This window comes from Leptonotus elevatus, chromosome 12, assembly GCF_054856555.1.
Source record: "Leptonotus elevatus isolate MCC_2025b chromosome 12, RoL_Lele_1.0, whole genome shotgun sequence".
NCBI classification, from domain to species: Eukaryota; Metazoa; Chordata; class Actinopteri; order Syngnathiformes; family Syngnathidae; genus Leptonotus; species Leptonotus elevatus.
The window spans coordinates 5,439,910-5,460,457 of NC_141250.1; the positions used below are offsets into that span (position 1 = coordinate 5,439,910).

Below are 20,548 nucleotides of genomic sequence, written 5' to 3' on the forward strand. Positions count from 1 at the left end.
TTATGAACTGTTCTCATAAAGAAATTAACTTAAAGCGGAGGTTAATCCAGACATTTTCTTTACAATATGTTCTATGTTGCTCCACTAGTCTAAACATGGCACTCTGATTAATATTGTGTTTGTGGAATATGATTAGGCAACAAAACGCACCCGTTTTTATCCATTTTAGGGGGGCAGTCATTTTGCCACTTGCTGTCGACTGAAAATGGCATCACAGTTGCTCAAGGCTCAGGCAACAACCAATCACGGCTCAGCTTCAGAAAAGAGGTGAGCCATGATTGGTCGTTATCTGGGCCCTAAGCAACCGTGATGTCGGCATCAAATAGCAAAAAGAGCTCCCCCCACCAAGGGTGGATTTTATGGCTTTATTCAAAACGCAATATTAATCAGAATTCCGTGTTTACTGTTTAGACTAGTGGGGCTCCAGAGAACGTTTAAAGAAAATTTTGGGGGTGGCTTCACCTTTAATTAAATAAAAACAAAAACTGTCAAAAAATATATCACCTATAAATATCTATTAAACAATTAAATAGAAGACTGACAACATTACCAACTGTCAATACTGAATATTGCATTGCACTAAACTGAATGTTTATGCGTTTAGTGAGACAATTGCTTCACTGGGAAGCAACTGTTGTGATCAAGCTGTTGTTTTGCATTAATGCTACTTTTCAATTATGTTTTGAAATCCCACGTACCGCCAGATGTGCCTTCGCATCTGCTGTACCATACCCTCATTTGAGAACCACTGACTGAGCTAGATCATAGGTCTCAAACTCAGGTCTTCGAGGGCCACATTCCTGCATGTTTTCCATGTCTCACCCCTTCCAACACACCTGATTCAAATGATCCAATTAAGATTTCCCAAAAAACTAATCATCCTGCTCATCAGCAAGCTCTGCAGAAACCTGATTCTGATTTTTTTAATGCAGGTGTGTTGGAGGAGGGGAACCTCTAAATCATGCAGGACTGTGGCCTTCAACGACCTGAGTTTGAGAGGTTTTCCTCCTCCAACACACCTGAATCAAAAAATCTGAATCAGGTTTCTGCAGAGCTTGTTGATGAGCTGATCCTTGGAATCAGGTGTGTTTGAGGAGGGATACAAACATGCCGGAGTTTGAGACCTTTGATTTAGATATTAAAAATTATGTATAGGCCTACTATCATTTTATGAAATGTGAAATTATATTGGACACATACACATACAGTACTACAGTTATAAGCATGCAAAGGCCAATAAATCTTTATTAAACAATGGACATCAGCATAAAAATGTTGTTTAGTTTGTCAAACAGGGTCAGCAACCTTTCCTGTCAAAAGAGCCATTTTAGGCCCCAAAATTTTTTTCTGTCTAGAGCCGCAAAACATTTCACTTTTGTGACAAAAGAAACAGTGTGCTAGTGAAAAATATGCAGCATCCATAACTTTAAGATTAATTTTCTTACCTTTTGTCATCTGTTTATTATTATTATTATTATTATTATTATTTTATTTATTTTTTATCATTATTATTATTATTATTTTTAGATTTTCTGCCTACCTGTCAAATTTCTGACATTTTTGGCAATTTTATGAACATATTATGGTAATTTTCTGGCTCTCTTCTTCCTTTTGTAGACATGTTATGGCTATTTTTCTGCCTTTTTTCCTATCAATTTCAGACATTTTTGGCAATTTGTGGACATTTTATAGATACTTTTTAAACGTTTTCATTTCTGAGTTTTTTTTTCAAATTCTCTGACATTTTTGGCAATTTCATGGACATTTTTCCTCTTCCTTTTTGGATATTTTATGGTCATTTTTTGGACATTTTTATGTAGTTTTTAAAACTTTTTCTTTTACCTTTTGTCTCTTTCTGTCAACTTAAAAATTTGGACTCTGACATTTTTTTAAAAATATTTAATTATTATTCTTTTTTTTAATCTAAACCATTTATTCAATTTAAGAATGTTTCATTTAGAAAAATAATATATATATTATTTATGTATTTATTTATTTATTTTAAAGATCCACAGGAAGCCACAGGTGAGGGACTAAAGAGCCACATATGGCTCCAAAGCTGCAGGTTGCAGTGGTCTAGCTTCTCTTGCTCTGGAATTTGGAACAAAAGTTGCAATAATCAAGTAAATATTAAATTACACAGCAGTAAACAGTTGGCCGATCAGTGAAAATGTGTTGTTTTGTGTCGTTTGTGTAACCAGATTTCCCTGGGATCTAGGCCAAAGCATTTACATTAAATAAATACAAAAGTTTACTGTGGCGAAACATGCATCTCGATTGTTTTTCATCGTCGATGAGTGTCACAAATTTGTCAACTATGACATATGTATCGAATTTTGTCATCGATTACATCAATGAAAAGGCTAAAAAGGTTAAAAGTCCAGTGCACTTGACTGAGTGATCATGTTCCTAGCGACAACACGAGCCAACATCTCGTGACAGTGCTGTGTATTATTTTGTCTTCGATGACGTACACCACAAGTAACCAATGATAATCTCTCAACGTGACTCAATTGACCAATAGGGAGTCGGAATTAGAGAAAGAAGGCGCGGCTTGTTGTGAGTCTCTTCGCTTGGTGGCTCTCAGCTGGAGAAGAAGAAACCTGCTTCGTTTGGAAGATGGCGAGAGGAGCTCGAAGCTTGCGAAAAATCGCCGCTTGTGTGAAGCCGTTACCGTCCGTGTCCAATCGGGACGTTCGCTCCAGGAGCAATGTCAGGTAATGTGTTCTTGGTAGTCGCGCAACACAACCGGTTTAAACTGGCTGCAAGCTTGTTTGAGCGCGAGCAAAATTCTGGAATTTGCCTCGTTTAACATTTTTGCCACCTGTAAGCTGTTTACGTCAACTTTGTTGAGGCTTTGTGCACTTTCGCCCAACTCTTCGCATTATTTCCCAGTGTTAACTTTATGCGATTACTGAGAGTTAAGGATTTACATAATGTGTGGACCGGGTCCAGAATTCACCGGATAATTTTTTTTTTGCCAACTGTAACTGTCTTTACGCCAGTTCCAGAAAGGGGTCCAACTTCCTATCGGTTCGGTGATATTAGAGAGTTTAATCAAAGTGGAGATCCTGCACAGAAAACAGATCTTGATCTCAGAAAGTCGTAGCACTTACTGTGGCATTGGGTGGGCATATTTGGACAGTATCTTGTGGTTGCTGTACGTGGTGATGTATTAACCAGCATTTTAATTGCCAATTATAGTTACTTTAGCGTTTTACAGAAGCGGAATTTGATTTGCTTTATAATTTAATATAGTGTAACTGCAAGCCTATCTAACCTAGAGAGTACTTATTCCATGCAAGGATCATCTAAACCTACAACAGGGGTCCCCAAACCCTGGGCTGTGGCCTGGTTTTGGGTCGCAGGCCATTTAGTCCCAGGCTGTATAGAGAGAATGAACAAACGTTTTTTTTCCCTTCTTCTTTTTTTTTTTTATTAGAACTTGAGAAACTCAGATGGCCTGCTGCACAACCAGGTGGTCGAGTGCAGAGGGGCCACCAACGAGGCAGTGGGTTATAGGAGAGGAGGACTGGGTCAGATGGGACATTTCGGTCTCGCTGCTCAGCGGCGCACCCACGCCGAATCCTTCCGCCTGAAATCAGGCAAGATCCCTCAAAATTAGCATAAATGCAAAAAAAAAAAACCCCAGCTAGGCTAGCAATTAATAAATATAATGGATACATTTTTGTGTGTGTCACATCTGGGTTTTATTTCTTAAAGAGAGACTTTCCTGGCTTTGCCTATGTACAGTAGTGTTCCTACTTTAAAAAGGGCCCCACAATAATTTATAGACCCTATGTCCAACAAATATAAACGTCGACTCCATTACATAACAATCCTCGGAATGACCATCAGATACAACAAGCTCTATAAAAGCCAATAAATGCATGCTCTAATCTGCATGATATAAAGTAGAATCCATAAATTAACACCAGATGGAATCAATGCCTCTCGAAAATCAGCTTTCTTTCGTCAGCTGATCAGACAGTGATGCGAATCACGCTACACCTAATGCAATGTCATGGTTAAATCTAGATGTCTTTGTGACATTTTATGATTTGTTTGCTGTACTTAAACAGTGTTTTATTGTTATAATAGAAAGTGGTTGACTTATTTCTACACTATGGTGGGCTGTTAGAGCAGAACAAAGCAGCATTTGGCTTTCGTTGATTATGGCGGCACCTTTGGACAAAAGTGTTATTGTTTTCCCTTGAATTTCCCTTGAAGGAACCACATTTCCCATGAGGCTAAGCGCAATTCATCGTGAAATTGCAGTTGGACTGAATTACATAGTTTCCAGTGGCTATTTAAAAAAAAATTCTTTGTACAGCACTGTAATGTTTTTCAAGTATGTTAATAGCAGACGGTGGTTGTGATCTTACCTTCTTTATTGTACACACAAACGGCTGCGCTCCACAAGCATTCGTAAACAAGAACACAACTTTTGAGTGTTGCCTGGCTGGTCGGGTCAGTGTGGTAAGGCGGATTATCAAGCTGATGGCTATGTATTGCTATCTAGCAATTTTCCAATAGCTAACATTAGCATAATTATTTTTTATTTGAGCATGGAAAGCTACCTTCTAAAAAGCGCCGAGTCCCTGCAAAGGCAGCGTCGTTTGGAAATCCCGCGTCTTCCGCCTCGACAGCAAGTGAAATCCTCCAGGTAGGCTTTTTATCATCATTATTATTGTCACCTCAGACAAAATTCATCTGATAAATGTTCTGATGATAGATTATATTTCCATTGTTGTTAATGTGAAAATTAGCTTTAAATTCCAAACAAATTACAATTTGTTGAAACTTTGTCACTTATGTGCAAATTTTACTCTGCCATTGAATTCTAATGACTTCAGACCCGTAAGAAAAGTTGTCATCTCGCCGGCGGACCATGGTAAGTGAGACGAGGCCAGGATGGAATACGAAGTACTCTCGAGTGACGTCTAATGGAAGGCGAGAAATCGTTTGGATGTATTACTCCAAATGTCAGTGAATGTATAAGTCCCAAACAAGTTCACACAACGATGCGCCCACACTACCGTGACGTTGGTGCTATTATGTGTTAATATCATGTCTGTGCTTTTTGTCCTACGTTGATGGCCTTCTGCTATTCTGAGATGTTGCACTTGCATTGACCGTCAGAGTTGGTCACACGGCGAGTGTATCAGATTTCAACCAGTCAGGATCGAGCAGGACTGGGCCAGCGCCTCAATCCGACTGGCACAGAGCAGATTTGATGTTTTGGCTCATTGACAACAATATTAAGCTTACCATTGAGGACATGACCAGCCAGATTTGATGACTTGTGGAAGGACGTCATTTTATTGTTCACTTCAGTTGAGATAAAAACTACATAAAGTATACGCTCCAGTACTGTATAGACCTGCTCAGTGTAACAAGATCCATTATGTACAGTGCAAACAGCTCCAGGAGATGGCGAAAGTGGGACAGTTTGAGATGTTTTGCAACACAAAACGGAACGGAAATAATATTTGCATTGACGTCTTTAACGCTCCAGTAGCGTTGGCGTCCCTGACTATTTTTTTCCCCCTGGAATGCTGTCACATGTTTTGATGAATGACAGCATGGCAGCTTCCACGTGTCTCAATTCAAAGCAGTCATAAATGAATAGCCATGATAAATCCATCAATGCCTTTTTGTAGTTTGGAGACTTTAATTCAAGTCAAATAAGCGTACGTTTACTCAAGAATAATCATGTAATTTTTGTTTAAGTTACATGTATAGATTGCGTTTGTCTTTTTTTAAACAAGTGCCATGTACACAGAACTACAGAGTAAGCACAATGACACAGTTTTTATCTGTTTATTTTAAAAAAATTCTGTGTAAAATAACCCCCCAAGTCCATCAATATGTCTGCATTCCTTGAAATTTTGCACCTGGGGAGCAATTTGCGGAGCTGTCTGATTGATATTTGTCACCATAGCACTTTCACGTGTCGTATTTCTCAACAACAATCAATAGGCTACACATTGTTTGTTTGCCTTGACTTGTATATTTGACTCAAGACTAGTTTTAATTCTGATCTCCAGTTTTAAAGCCTTTTGATTTTATTCCCCCCCCCCCCCCCCCCCCACAGAGATAATCATTTTAGTCATGTTGGTGGCATTAAAACAGAATAGCAACACAGGAGAAGCAACGTGAACAGGGTTTCTGCAGGTCATTAAAACTCATTTAAAGTTAAATGAATTTTGTTCAAATTAAGACCTTTACAGCAACACTAAAAAACTTTCAGTTTATGTTGATTATGGCGGCACCATATGGACAAAAGCGGTACTGTTATGCCTGAAGGAAGACCTCATTTCGCATGAGGACAAGCACATTGTGTTGTTTTTTTAACTCATGCCAGCGAGTGAAAGCCGGGCCAGTGTTGATCCTTGACTGTCCTTCTACCCGGTAGCTTCCATTTTTCTTTTTTGTCTCCTCAGACAAAACTTTTAAAAAGTTGGTTGGTTTTAAGTTGCATTAAAAACAAAAGCATTGCATTCGATTTGCTGATGCCTGCAGCAACCCTGTGTGAAATGGTATTTGTGCCTTTTAAAATGAAAATTGAATAATAATTCTTCCATTAAGAACTTCCTCTGCATGGTCATCCGTACAGGCATGTTAAGACTCCAAGGTGTCACTTTGCAGGTGTTATGTCAGCGCTCCAAGTGAGCCAAGGTGACGGTAACGTTTTCATATAAATATGTCATTGTCTGTGTTGTGTGTCCCGCAGATACCTACCGTCATACGGCATCATGATGACGCGTCTGCCTCCCTTGCTGGGCGCCGCCATGCCTGGCCCCAGTGTCGTCCTTCCCGCCCGCGCCTTCTTCAACATTGCCAACACTTTCTCCAAGAGAAGGGAATACGCTGAAAGACGCATCATCGGGTATGGATCTCTTAGCTGCTTGCTCGGGCAGTGGGGATTTTCTTCAAGGGGTTACTCACCCGTCGCCTTTCTAGCTACGTTTTTATCCCGCTTTTAAAAAAAACTGATGAATTTTGTGTTGGGACAGAATTATCTCAGGCTTTTAACTAGTTTGCTATCTCTCTTCATTCATTTATTTAACACTTTATCCTACTTTTTTGTGCGCACATTTTATATAAATATTGACTTACACTGCTTGATTGCTTGAATTGGTGAAAAAGTAGTTGTGTCCTTTATCACAAGCATCCTGCTCTGTGCAACACTTGCTGTTATGTAATCATGACAAATATATATTTGAAGGGGGCGAGGCAGTCTTGCCTTTCAATCCTGCGGTTCGAAGCTTGTGCGTGTCAGTGTGGCTCTTACATAACTGGAGTGCAGGAAACACATGGCAGTGCTGTGCCCACCATTGTAACATAACACTCAAATTAACATTTTCCTTGAGCTTCAATTCTACTTGGAATAATTTGTTCCAGAGTCCAAGCATAAAAACTTTATTTACTGTTCACGTGATGTTTAAAGATACCTTTAATATTATGTGAGAAATGGTCTTAAATTTGCTGCCGCAGGTTTTTACATTCGTCAATTGGATTGCAAACATTCACTAGCTCCAATGTATGTAGGCCAATTTTTCAAGAATTTTTTTCAACAGGTTGGCTTGGAAATGCTTTTGAGTCGAGTATAAAAGATTTGGGCGTGACGATTAGGGCATCTCGTCGAATATGAGGGAGAGAAAAGCCATGACAAATTTACGTACTTGTGTGTGTCGTGGTAAGTGTTGTATTGTGATCGTGCCGTGCGGTGAGTCAGTGTCGCAGAGTTATGGAGCAGTATAAATAATTTTGCCATCAAAAGTCCTCTCTGTCTTGTATTTGTTGTTTTGACAAAATCCCAAAAATATTAGCCTCAAAATATTCATTGTTCTGCTTGACATGTTTCTTTTGGTGACAGAGAGGAGGGGTCAGAAACGGCAGACATCTTGTATAAATTACATTTCAATTTCCAATTTAATGTCAGACTTTTAATATTTAAGAAGCGTTTGTATATTTTTTGTGTGTGCAGGTATTCCATGCAGCAGATGTACGAAGTGGTGGCCGGCGTGGAGGACTACCGCCACTTTGTTCCCTGGTGCAAGAAGTCCGACGTCATCTTTAAGCGGACGGGATACTGCAAGGCCAAACTCACTGTGGGCTTCCCGCCAGTGACGGAAAACTACACCTCCCTTGTCACCACAGTGCGCCCACACCTGGTCAAGGTAACCTTTGTGCAATGTCATTTGAACTTTGGGCAACACATTTTAATTCAGTTCTTATTTTATTTTATTTTCCTACACAGTATTCAAGTGTAGTTTAATATTAAACTTGTGAGTGGAGGCAGCACTGTTCACAAAATGAAGCAGCCGCCATCTTCCAAAGCTGTGACACAATTGTCATCCCTCTTGTCGCCCGCCAGGCGTCCTGCTCTAACGGTAAAATGTTCAACCACCTGGAAACCATTTGGCGCTTCAGTCCCGGCCTGCCTGGCTACCCTCGGACCTGCACTGTGGACTTCGACGTGAGTACATTTTGAAATGGCCGTCATTAATATGCCTATACGAACCAGTTAAACATGCGATTTTGGGTACGTAATGTGGTGCAGCGTGGAGGGATTGGGGTGTTGATCATTGAAATGAACAGAAATGCCATTAAACTGTCCTAGTAGCCCAAAAAAAAAAACATGTTTAAAAAGTTGTTTTTGTGAGAAAAAGAATAGCATGTGTTATGCATTTCACCCTCAGATCTCCTTCGAGTTCCGCTCGCTCATCCACTCGCAGCTGGCGCACGTGTTCTTCGACGAGGTGGTGAAGCAAATGGTGTCGGCGTTCGAGCGCCGCGCCACCGCCATCCACGGTCCCGAGACGCCCATCCCGCGCGAGCTCATGTTCCACGAGGTGCACCACACGTAGCCACGCTACGGCAGCGGAGTGGAAACAAAAAAGAAAACAAAAGCAGCCAATCACGTTCTACCTGACAACGCCAGTGCCTTTCTCTTTTTGTTTTTTCTGTCTTTGCATTAATGTTATAATTTTTCAGTGAAGTTGCCATATATTTCAATTTAGACTCGTTTCACTGGAGGTCACATTTAGTGCCAGTGCAACAAAAGCTTTTGTTCGAGACCACCTGGAAATATACCAACCCCAATTATTATTTTTTGTTTCATTTGTTTAGAACGTCAACGTGCAACAGGGGTGGGCAACCCTTTTCCTAGCGAGGCCAGTACAGTAAGATTTTTTAAATTATTATTATTATTATTATTATATTATTAAAGTATAGAATGTGTTTTTGTGACGGTTTGTTTAGGGAGGAAACACTGACTTTCATTTATTTTTTGGGTCATAACAGTTCTTAGGCCGAGCGTATAAACTTGCTCCAAAACTTATCACATTTTGCATTTGCATTTTGCAAACCCCAAAAGCTTTAGAAAAATTCCTTCCCCAAAGCCAGTCACTCACTGATTGGCAATTTTGTAATAGCAGTTTGGAATTGGTTGGATTTTTTGTGTGCTGGTTTTGTGCTTAAGCCCAAGCTATAATAATATAATAATAATATAATATTATAATAATTTTTGGCAGGTTGAGGAGCTTAAATTGAGGGGAAAAAAGAAGTGCTTCGTTGCCTTCTTGCAGCAACTCTGTGCCAAGCAACTATGTTGAAGTGAGTTGAGACATTTTGCTTATGGAGGAATACCTCAGACCTTTAAAGAGATTTGTGCAAGCAGAAATATATAACATAAAGTGCCTCTTCAGATGCTGGGATTCTCTTTAGACTTTCAATTTAGCTCCGTATACTTTTAGCTCCGTATACTGCACTTGCATGGAATTCTCCATCTGGCAAACCAGCTGATTTTCACATACCCCCAACAGAAGTCCACGATTGATTTGCTTGTAAGAATTGCCTAGTGGGCGGGATCAAATGCTCTAATGGGCTGAAGGTTGCCCACCCAAGTACTGCAAGTCATGTTTTGGTTAGGCAGGAAATGTGGTAAGGGTTCTCAAGCGTTGTTGTTCTATCACGGTTTTCGTTTGTTCACGCTGTTACCTACAACGAGTAAAGCTATTTCAATGCTAGACCCAAGAGGTCCGTCATTGTACAGTCTGTTTCATGTGCAATATCAAGAAGTCTTTATTTTAATTGTATTTTTCTAAGTAACATAGCAAAGCAAGCCAGTATGTATGCCCGCTCGCATATTTATCATTCTTTGTAAAACCTGCTCATGTATTTATTTAAATGTAAATATCACATCAGGTTGTTCTGAGGAAAACATGTGTGCGTGTCTTTTTGTTGTTTGAATAAGGGACAGATTTTGTTTTTAAAATATTTACAAGTTAAATGTATCAGTTGCATGATGTATAAAGATTTTTTCTAAAAACATTTGTGTATGTTATTTTTCTTCCAATCATTGGCGGCAGGACCAAAATAGCTTTATGTGAGTGGTGAGAATAGACCCGCTTCTGTGGTATGAAGTCACGCTGCCTTCATGATGGATGGTAGATGTCCTTCGAAGGAGACTCGAACCCTCTTTCACACGTCATTGAATTCTGCACATTCTACACAAACTATGTACAGCTGTCTTGCAGCACACGCTTTTATAAGCCAGCAAATTAGTGATGGCAAAGAGGTAAAACGTGATAACCATAAAAGAGCAATTCATTGCAACAGAGGCATCAGGCTGGCAACAATTTAAGCAAAATACAATTAAAGTAGGTGAACCAATTTAAATACAACTGTACCAATCTGAGTCTTGTGGCTTTTACATGGACATATTGACTATATACCGAGAGGCTTACTGACCACCATTAATGTCTACATGGCCCCCCACCCCCCAAAAAAGTAATCACGGTTAGTATGCCATTTTATTACATATAAAATGTATGACGGTAATTTTTCATTATTTCTCAACTAACGGTCTTATATCAGTTATGACATCAAATGTATTGTAAACCCATCTCATGTGTCATATTACATTGTAGGCAATGTATCCAATCACAATGAAAACTTAATTTGAAAAATTGGTTTAATTAAATCAAATCAGCCTTCACCTGCTTCATCCGCAGCGCAAAAACCATGACATACATATATATATAAAAAAAAAAAAAAAATTAAGTCATGACAAATATAAATGACAGCAACACATTCCTGGCTTCACATCACACTCTGCTTTAGAATAGTTTTTTCTTTTAACAGTGTTACTTTTTTTTCTTCTTTTAAATATATGAACTATACAGGAAGTTGAGACAGATTTCCACTGCAGGAAGTCAATGCAGAGCCAAACTAGTGAACATTACTGATAATTCTCATTCCTAAATCCTCACATCAAACCGTTAGTGCAACATCACCTGAATGGTGAAGTCGTCAACATAAAAGCAACCCATAGAGGGCGCCACTCCTGTAAACTTGGCTGCAATAGCCGCTGCTGCACATATTTTACAGCATGTCGTGGATCAACTAATATGGAAAACAGGCGGATCTGCTCCTGGAAGCTGCCACCAGGTATGTAAATGTCGAATGGCTAACCACCTGCAGTGGCAACTTCCTGTCAGTCGTGTTCCGGGAGTTCTGACTGCAGAGTCTCAGCGCCGCCATTTTGTTTAGTCTATACAGTCATGGAAGGACAAAGGTGGGATGAGGTAAGGCGGAGGTTGCCTTTTAGAAACCCATGCCGCCCCCCATGCCGCCCATTCCACCCATGCCGCCCATTCCGCCAGCCGGCATGTCCTTCTCCTCCTTGGGGATCTCCGTGACAACTGCCTCGGCGGTGGAGAGCAGAGAGGCTACGCCCGCTGCGTCCAGCAGTGCTGTCCGCACCACCTGCGAAAGGAGCGGCCGCTAAGAGCTCAAAACATTTCCGTGGGATAAACTACAATGTCCAGAGGAGATTATTTTATTTTTACCTTGGTGGGGTCGATGATGCCCTTCTCCACCATGTTGACGTACTCGCCTAGCATGGCGTCGTAGCCCACCTCGGCGGGCCCCTGCAAGATCTTCTCCACTACCAGCGAGCCCTCCACGCCGGCATTTTTGGCGATGGTCATGGCGGGGATGCGCAGTGCCCGCCTGATGATGTCCACACCTGACAGAGAAACAAAGATAACACTTTGACTACGACAGATTATTTCAGTTTTATTCCACGGTATTTTTAAATTATTTTAAACGCCACCTATTCATCTACGAGTGAGCTGTTTACTAACCGATCTTCTGGTCAGCGTTGGCAGGTTTGATGCCATCTAGGCATGGAATGCAGCGCAGCAGAGCACAGCCGCCGCCGGGCACGATGCCTTCCTCCACGGCGGCTCGCGTGGCGTTCAGGGCGTCCGTCACACGGTCCTTTTTCTCGTTCACCTCCACGTCACTGGTCCCTCCGATCTGCACGACACACATTCTCATGACCGTGGCCTTTGCGACCATACGGCCCTCTTGACCGGCACGCGCACCTTAAGCACGGCCACGCCGTCTGAGAGCTTGGCCAGACGCTCGTTGAGCTTCTCCTTCTCGTAGTCGCTGGTGGTGTTCTCTAGCTGCTCCACGATCTCGGCCGCCCGCCTCTCCACGTCGGCGGGTGTGCCGGCGCCCTTCAGGAGCAGCGTGTCGTCTTTGGTGATCTGCACCTCGCCCACCTTGCCGAAGTCGTGTGCCTGGATGTCCTCCAGCGCCACGCCCACGACGTCGTCGCCGAATACCTGAGGAAGGCAACCGTACCACGTCAGAGTCAAGGCACGAGATGCTGGGAGATCTTAGGAGAATTCAATGAGTGCGAACGATTCAAAGGTTTAATGACAGAAGTGTGTGTTATTTTTTTACTATAACATATACGGTTGCATATTTACACAAGAGGCAGCTTAATTTTTTTTGTCCCAACTTGCAGTATGGGACTGTTTGACCAACTGATTTAGCACAGTTCTCTAGGGCAGTATTCTCCAATCTTTTGCACCCCAGACAGTAGCCACATGAAGACATTTTGACAGGCCGTTGACAACAAGACCTAGGTACTATGAAGCCCAGTGTCTACTAGTTGGCGGCCCCTTTGCTTTTGGCCATCGCTACTGCCCCGTGAGTGTCACCATTTGCGGGGGAGTTTCTCTTGTTGAGCATGTGGGAACAGTGGTCAAGCCACGATTGTTCATACTATGGAACGACCGTCAACACGCTACAAGGGCTAACTTCAAAATAAACTGTGCATGGTTTCAATTAGAGGCTAGCTTAACCACATTTAAGCTGCAATTTGCGTGCTATACAAATGTGCAGTGACAAAAATGTAATGTGGTGCGCAAATTAATATTTTCACTACTTATGCGCACCCCTGCTAAGAACATTTCCAGTAGGTCAGGTTTCAGTTGATATTTTTTAATTGTAAAGTAAAACTATTTTGCTCATGCATGAAAGTTAAGATGCCCCTTAAAATGTTTTGATGTTTTTAGAGCGATGAGTAGTTTTAATTTCCAAAGATTTTTTTCTCTTTAGAATTGGCTACTGAATGGAGAAAACTAGACCTACAGTGCCCCCGGTGGCGATGGCCATATCCTTCAGCTGGTTCTTCCTGTTGTCTCCAAAGCCTGGAGCTTTGACTGCTACCACCTGCAGGCCAACCTTCAGCCTGCACAGTGACCAACACACCAGTGTAAGTATATTTAAGAGCATATCTATCTAATGCGTCTTGAGTTTTTTTTTTTTTATAAGCTGACCTGTTGAGGACCAGGGTGCTGAGGGCCTCTCCATCCACATCCTCAGCCACGATAACCAGAGGCTTGCGATGCTGGTTGGCGATCTCCAGAGCGGGAACGATGCTCTGCACGCTGGAGATTTTCTTCTCACTGAGCAGCAGGTAAGCATCCTGGAACTCACATTTCTGACCTGCACAGTTGGAATTGAACCTCAATATCATGTCATTTGAGGCATTTACACGGTAGGGTGTGTTGTCGTGGTTGTGTGTTGATGTTCAAAAAGCAGACTTCTTACCTTTGGCTGTGTTGATGAAGTACGGGGAGATGTAGCCACGGTCAAACTTCATACCCTCAATAACCTCCAACTCATCATGAAGAGTTTTTCCATCCTGGAAGAACACAATGGAAACCATTTATGCAATACATGACTTTTATTAACATTAAAATACATACAAGAAAATTACATTAGCGGCTCTATTAGATGCATAGAGTAAGAAAAAAACACATTAAATATCTGCAAAAAATGAAGCAGCAATGAACAATCTTGTCACATCCACAAAATGATTATCAAACATTGACTCAAAATAAATGTCTCAGTAAAAAAAAAGCGGTAACTATGGTAACTAAGGGCCAATAACCCCGTGGTTTGAAGTAGAACTTGCTAAAATTTACTTTACGTTATCGCTGGCATATTCAGACAAAACATGTATATGATATCATATATAAACACAAAAAAAAGCCATAAAATCTGTTATGGTTATCTTTAGTACTTCTTGCATAAAACAAAAAACAGTGAAGACATTTAAAGTTTTTGTGTCTACTAAATCTGAACTGCTTTGCAGGATGTCAGAACTGCCTCCCAGATATAATGTTTGGATATAAATTGCATCCCACCTTCATACAGTAGGTCATTGTTACTGCCTCACATACTCATAGACCTTTTTGTTTGAGGATACTCCAAAAGTTTTCAAAAAGTTGCTGACCTTCACAGTGATGACACCTTTACGACCAACTTTCTTCATGGCGTTTGAGATGACATTCCCGATCTCTGTGTCGCCATTGGCTGAGATTGTGGCGACCTAAAAAACACCAACAAAAATGCACTTATTTATTCAAGAGATATTAAGAAACACGTTGACAATCTTCTCATTCATTAATGTCTACCTGTGCAATTTCCTCAGGCGTGGTGACTGGCTTGGAGAGCCGCTTGAGCTCACTGATGACGGTTTCGACGGCTATCATGACGCCGCGGCGGATCTCCACGGGGTTGGCGCCCTTGCTGATGGTGTCAAAGCCCTCTTTGGCGATGGCCCGCGCCAGCACAGTGGCAGTGGTGGTGCCGTCGCCCGCCTCCTCGTTGGTGTTGTTGGCCACGTCCTGCACCAGCTTGGCGCCGATGTTCTTGTACTTGTCCTTCAAGTCGATGCTCTTGGCCACCGTTACGCCATCCTTGGTCACCTTCGGGCTGCCCCAGCTCTGCTCGATGATGACTGTGCGGCCCTGAGATAGATACAATACTTATTTTTGTGAATAATTACTAGTTTGATTTATTTATAAAAACTGAACTAATTGACCTAACAACTATATTTGACATTTGTGTTTGCTGTAATCTTATGGTACCTTCGGGCCCATGGTGACGGCGACGGTATCGGCCAACAGGTCAACACCTTGCAGCATGAGGGCGCGGGCGTCTGCGCCAAATTTGACATCTTTGGCGTAGGCGCGTGTGAGGTGAGGCGCTAGCGTCCTGCACACAGGCCTCACCTGTTTCATGATTGTGGGGAGACGAAACATGTCTGCGGAAACAGAAGTGGCATGTTCATGGGATAGAGATAGGCTAAATTAAAAATTTTAAATGACGTGATTGCTCAGTCATGATGGGAAGCAAAGTACAAATAAACAATCATTGTCCAAGTCCACTTGTCCACTCTACTACACGAACAAAAGAGGCCCTTGTGGCCATTGCTGGTAAAGGTATCAAATTAATAAATGAACTTACACGTAAAGATTTTGTAACAACAAAATAGATTGGTTTGTTAGTACTTTTGCTTCCTCTTCGAATTCACATCCAATGAAATTGAATGGCTCCGAAGCCATTACAAATACTTAAGCTTCTTATTCATGGTTTAAATTAACCCACTCAACAAAACCCAGCGTCTACTGCCTTATGTATGCATATATGAGATAGTGGCTGAACCGGCTGATGATTGTTAGGCTAAACGTGACATTGCTAACTCCCCAACCCACGTGTCCTCGAGCAGGGTCGTGCGTCACAAGGTCAAATAGTAAGAACGCATGCGCAATAAGTGCCTCTCCATCTCTCCCCGCCGCCTGATGAACAGCCACCAAAGTACAAGTAACATTCCCTTCTGGAAAGCAATAATCAGTCACCAAATTAAAGTCACACTTCCTGCGCATGATACCTACCACGTTAGTGACAAACTACATTATAGATATTCAAAGACCCTTGGACGTGACATTATCTACGTTTAATGATATTTATTTAAGCATGAAACACACATTTAATTACGTGTGCCCTTGCAGATACGAGGTAAAATATGTTAGCAAGTGAAGCTACCTAGCTAGCCACATTTTTATCTTGTCGTCTATGCACATTTATTGTTTCGTTATGAGCCAGCGTAGCTGCCTGCTAGCTGTTGGCATAAGGTAACTAAAATAATTTTAGTACTTACTTGCGTTGTGTGTGTTGTTGGAGCGGATACGGAGGAGGCACGTCTGCCAGACGAGGTGATATAACGACTAGAGGTGAGGACTGACTGGATGGAAGTGCACATGGCCTATCACACATCCGGGTACTTCGCCGGCGAGCCCCGGACTCTGAATAACATCATACCTGGCATAACAAGCCCATTTTAATGGGTGTCTTTAGGCAAATTAAGGCACAATTCAATCGTAATTATTATTTCACATTATAAAAACTGACAACCTTAACAGCATATGGCTCAATTACTTTCGAAAAGTCGAGTTTGAATAAGTCGATGCTCGTTCCAGGGCTGACTTTCCAGAAATTTCTCCTGCGTTTATTGGAGGAAAAAAACAGAGGTCAAAGTTGATATTGTGCAATGTTGCTCAATGCGGAAATTGTTTAAAAAGCAAAAACAGTGGTGTATAATTTTATTCATCGTCGAAATTATAATAATAATAGTCTATATTCAGTTGTAAATTATTACATTGTTTGGATTTAGCACGAAGCATTGTGGGATTTCCTTACTTTTGCAGAACATGTTAAGGTCGCACCCAGTGCGCATGCGCCTAAACCTTCTGGACGTTTCCTCACGTGGAGTAATTCTCCTTGATCAGGTTGTCACATCCACGCTTACCGAGAACTACCATCCACACGTTGTCGATCTACAGACGTCACAAATTAAGTCATGGTAAGACTGCAAACGACTGTTAGAGATTACAAAAATATTGCTATAGTTTGTAAACCTCCTAGCTATCATGCTAACAGTTTTACTGGCTAGTATCTAGCAGCATGTAATGTTAGCCTTCCATAACCAGACAGTGACAAGGTCATGCAACTGAGGAAACAATTGACTCATAATATTTGTTAAACGTTGTAATAAACATGATAATCTCATAAATGTGAGGCTTAATGTTTAAACATGATAATCTCATAAATGTGAGGCATAATGTGTAGGTAACGTAACCTGCGGACGAATGAATGAATGAACCATGTGTTAATCGGTGTGTGTTTAACTAAAATATAACCACTTATTAACGCTGTTATTTGTTTCCATAGTAATTAATTGTAAACTACACATCAAATTATTGTGTGGGCAAGTTTGTTTTTTCGTCGGCTGATTTTGTGGGATCCCCCCCTCAGAAGGGTAGTGATAGCCAAGATGGAAAAAACGTGATGATAACCATAGACTGGGATTATTTGTGACATAAAAACCATCTGACTGCGCAGTATAATACGAGCAGTACCATGAATGAAATATCACGACGGTTTATTATTCCAGTGATATAGATGCATATCTGCTGTGAAACAAAATGCTAACTTTCTTGTTTTGCAGCTCAAATTAAATTAGCCCTATAGCCTTCAACCAACTCCCCTACCCCACCCCCACCCCCAAACGACCTTGAGTCAATGTCACGTGAACATCTGCAGCGCCCAGCCGACCACTTGTACTGTTGGCTGATATTCCTTCAGTCAAATTGGCAACTAAATCCAAAATGAAGACAAGCTGACTTTCATTGGACTAACTTTTATCATGTGCCTCCCCCCACTTCCACCCAACCATCCCATCATGTTAATGATTCCTCTTGGCCTGCTTTTACATTTCAACCAAAGCTGAGCGTATGCAAATATGACTACAACTTAAAGTTGCTGTTTAAGTTTAAATGTCATTAATTTGGCACTAAGTTCATATTGCAGGTTGACAATAAAAGTTGGGAAAAAAACATGTTGATTGAGGGTGATACTGTAGTTTTGTTCTAATAACCGACGCAATTTTTTGTTGTCTGTCTCGTTTTGTACAAAGCTCTCGCAGGACACAGAAAATAGATATTTTGCCATAAGATGCCCCCTCCCCCCACCACTATACTGTAGTATTGCAGCAAATAATATTGTTTGAAGATAAAGGAAATTATTGTAATTTTGAAATATTAAGAGTTAAGTAATCTTTAAAAATAATACAATTGTGGTTTTACATGAAAGTTCTTATCTAGAATGAGGAAGGTGCGCATCTTGTCAGGTTACACTTTTTCACATTCATTGCTGGATAATTTTTTGCGCTTAATTTGAGAATTTTTTAAAGAAAATATCTTATGGCATTGACTTGACAAATTGTTATATTATAGAAACAGTAATTTTTATTGTAAAAAATACATTAAAATGTATTGATTTTCAAACATTTAAACTACAGGTGTAATTTTTTCCCCACATCATTTTTGTTGCTATTTTTTCATAAAATGTTACTAATGAGCTCCACACACGGGAGGCGACAAGCAAAATACGTACCTCGCTTTCCCCCATGTCAAATTCCACACCAGGGAGGCGACAAACGACGAAATACGAACCTCGTCAACCTCGTCAACACACGGGATGCGTATCATACAAAATGCTAGTTTTTGTTTTGTTTTTTTACAAAATGATAGTCGGACACTGCTAAAATTATCTCATCCATTTTGCTGGATAGCCCACTGTGTAGCATGCCCTGCGTTCATTCAATTGGTTGAAGCGACAGCGACAAAAGTTGAACATGTTTCAACTTTCTAGTATCGCGTCGCGGGCCTACGTGTGCACGTCTAAGAATGCGAATTTTCACATGCACGAATGTCACGTGTCGCCCAGGGGGAGGGGGAGGGGGGAATGCGATTTTCGCCTTGTCGCTCTGCTTTCATAGGAAATGAATTGAGAGCAAGCGACGTCGCCTCCCATGTGCAGAGCCCATAAGGCATCACATGAATGAATCGCAAGCTCAACAAGGCAAGGCTACTCAGGCTGCTAAGTAGCCATGCTTGATTATTGGAGTTGTTTGAAGAGTTTTTTTGTGACTCAATTTTCCGTTCGTTCTTCTGTTCTGCAGGCCTTCAGAAAATTCCTGCCACTGTTTGACCGCGTCCTGGTGGAGCGTCTTATGGCCGAGACGGTGACCAAGGGAGGCATCATGCTGCCTGAGAAGTCTCAAGGCAAAGTGCTGCAGGCCACAGTGTTGGCAATTGGACCCGGATCTGTCAACCAGGTCAGAACATGATGAAGAGTTTTAGGGTCTGAGCATAGTTTTGCTGTTGAGTAAAATAACAAACTCAATTGTTGATGTTTTTCTTGGCAGAAAGGAAATTTACAGCCAGTCAGTGTGAAGGTCGGGGAAAGGGTCCTTCTACCAGAGTATGGTGGAACTAAAGTCACCTTAGACGATCAGGTATGGTGCTTTTTTTTCCCCTCATCTTTTTATAGTTGTCTTGCTTTTAATACTTTATGGTCTTATTTTGCCATATAGGAGTACTTCCTGTTCCGCGATGGAGATATCCTAGGCAAATATGTGGATTAAGGCAAGAATGTGCTACAAAGAAGAGAGAGAAGAAATCATGTCTGTGTTTTTTATGTTATGCCAACTGTAAATAATTCTAATCACATTTTGTTACAGTAATAAAAAATAAGCCATTGGCTTCTGTCCTCATGTACACTGTTTCATGATCACTTTTTTGGTGTTAACTAAAAACAACAACACACATATAGGTCGTAACAAAGATGGTAACTGTTGTGAAATATTGTTACACTGTTCCATAAAATGTGGCTGACATGGGGAAAAAACGACTCAAAGAATGGACAAATGTTTTATGAGCATAAAGGACTTTTTAGAGCAATCCTCTGAGGTTTTTAGTTTTCGGGTTGCATGTAATGACCCCAGAAAAGGGTAAGTGTGATTGGTCGCTATCTGAGCTGTGCGCACTTGTGATGTCATTTTCAGTCGACAGCAAGTGACAAAATGTGTTTTTAAAGGTATTATTTAATTGTACATGAAAAATAATTATCAAATTAATTATAGACAAAATATCAACTTTTTTATTTGATGAAAATGGCTAAATGAGTCATGTATCCTTTTAAACAGCGTTATTGGTAAAGCCAACGTCATTTCCTGTTAGGCCCCAGTTGCCACATCCAGTATGGCCGCAACGTCTACTTTGTGGCCTGCAGGTCAATGTGGTGACCATATTGGATGTGACTCAGCCAGGTTCCTACAGTTTGTCTTCTGTTGAGCCCCCCCTGATGCCAGGGTATGAGAAAAAAAAACAACACATTATTTACCTTCAATTTACTAATTTGTACCTTCAATATATTAATCTGTTCCCTCAATTTGTTAATCTGTACTGTTCCTCAATTTTCATCTGACCACATTTTCTCCCAATCCTCTTCTGGATCATGCAAACTTCACACATGCTTGGATATT

General features: G+C 41.0%; 3 protein-coding genes across 4 annotated transcripts; 2 read left to right on the forward strand and 1 right to left on the reverse strand.

The window, feature by feature from the left end:
• The first annotated feature begins 2,552 nt into the window (after positions 1-2,552).
• Positions 2,553-10,333, forward strand: coq10b (coenzyme Q10B). 2 transcript variants are annotated; one of them, XM_086090493.1, is made up of 5 exons: positions 2,553-2,717; positions 6,737-6,892; positions 7,994-8,186; positions 8,384-8,485; positions 8,709-10,333. In XM_086090493.1, exons 1-5 carry the CDS (start codon positions 2,620-2,622, stop codon positions 8,874-8,876), a joined length of 717 nt encoding a protein of 238 aa, XP_085946619.1. In that variant the 5' UTR covers positions 2,553-2,619; the 3' UTR covers positions 8,877-10,333. The 2 variants fall into 2 exon arrangements, with proteins under 2 accessions (XP_085946619.1, XP_085946620.1); XM_086090494.1 differs by lacking the exon at positions 2,553-2,717 and adding an exon at positions 2,731-4,666.
• A 633-nt stretch (positions 10,334-10,966) lies between these two features.
• On the reverse strand, positions 10,967-16,490 carry hspd1 (heat shock 60 protein 1). Its single transcript, XM_086090492.1, has 11 exons — positions 16,322-16,490; positions 15,249-15,424; positions 14,793-15,128; positions 14,612-14,707; positions 13,924-14,017; positions 13,650-13,818; positions 13,462-13,561; positions 12,402-12,647; positions 12,159-12,333; positions 11,862-12,040; positions 10,967-11,778 (listed from the first exon to the last, which is right to left on the reverse strand). Exons 2-11 carry the CDS (start codon positions 15,420-15,422, stop codon positions 11,617-11,619), a joined length of 1,731 nt encoding a protein of 576 aa, XP_085946618.1. The 5' UTR covers positions 15,423-15,424; positions 16,322-16,490; the 3' UTR covers positions 10,967-11,616.
• Positions 16,491-16,856: 366 nt separating this feature from the next.
• hspe1 (heat shock 10 protein 1) lies at positions 16,857-19,781 on the forward strand. Its single transcript, XM_086090495.1, has 4 exons — positions 16,857-17,023; positions 19,184-19,339; positions 19,430-19,519; positions 19,598-19,781. Exons 1-4 carry the CDS (start codon positions 17,021-17,023, stop codon positions 19,646-19,648), a joined length of 300 nt encoding a protein of 99 aa, XP_085946621.1. The 5' UTR covers positions 16,857-17,020; the 3' UTR covers positions 19,649-19,781.
• Positions 19,782-20,548: the final 767 nt, after the last annotated feature.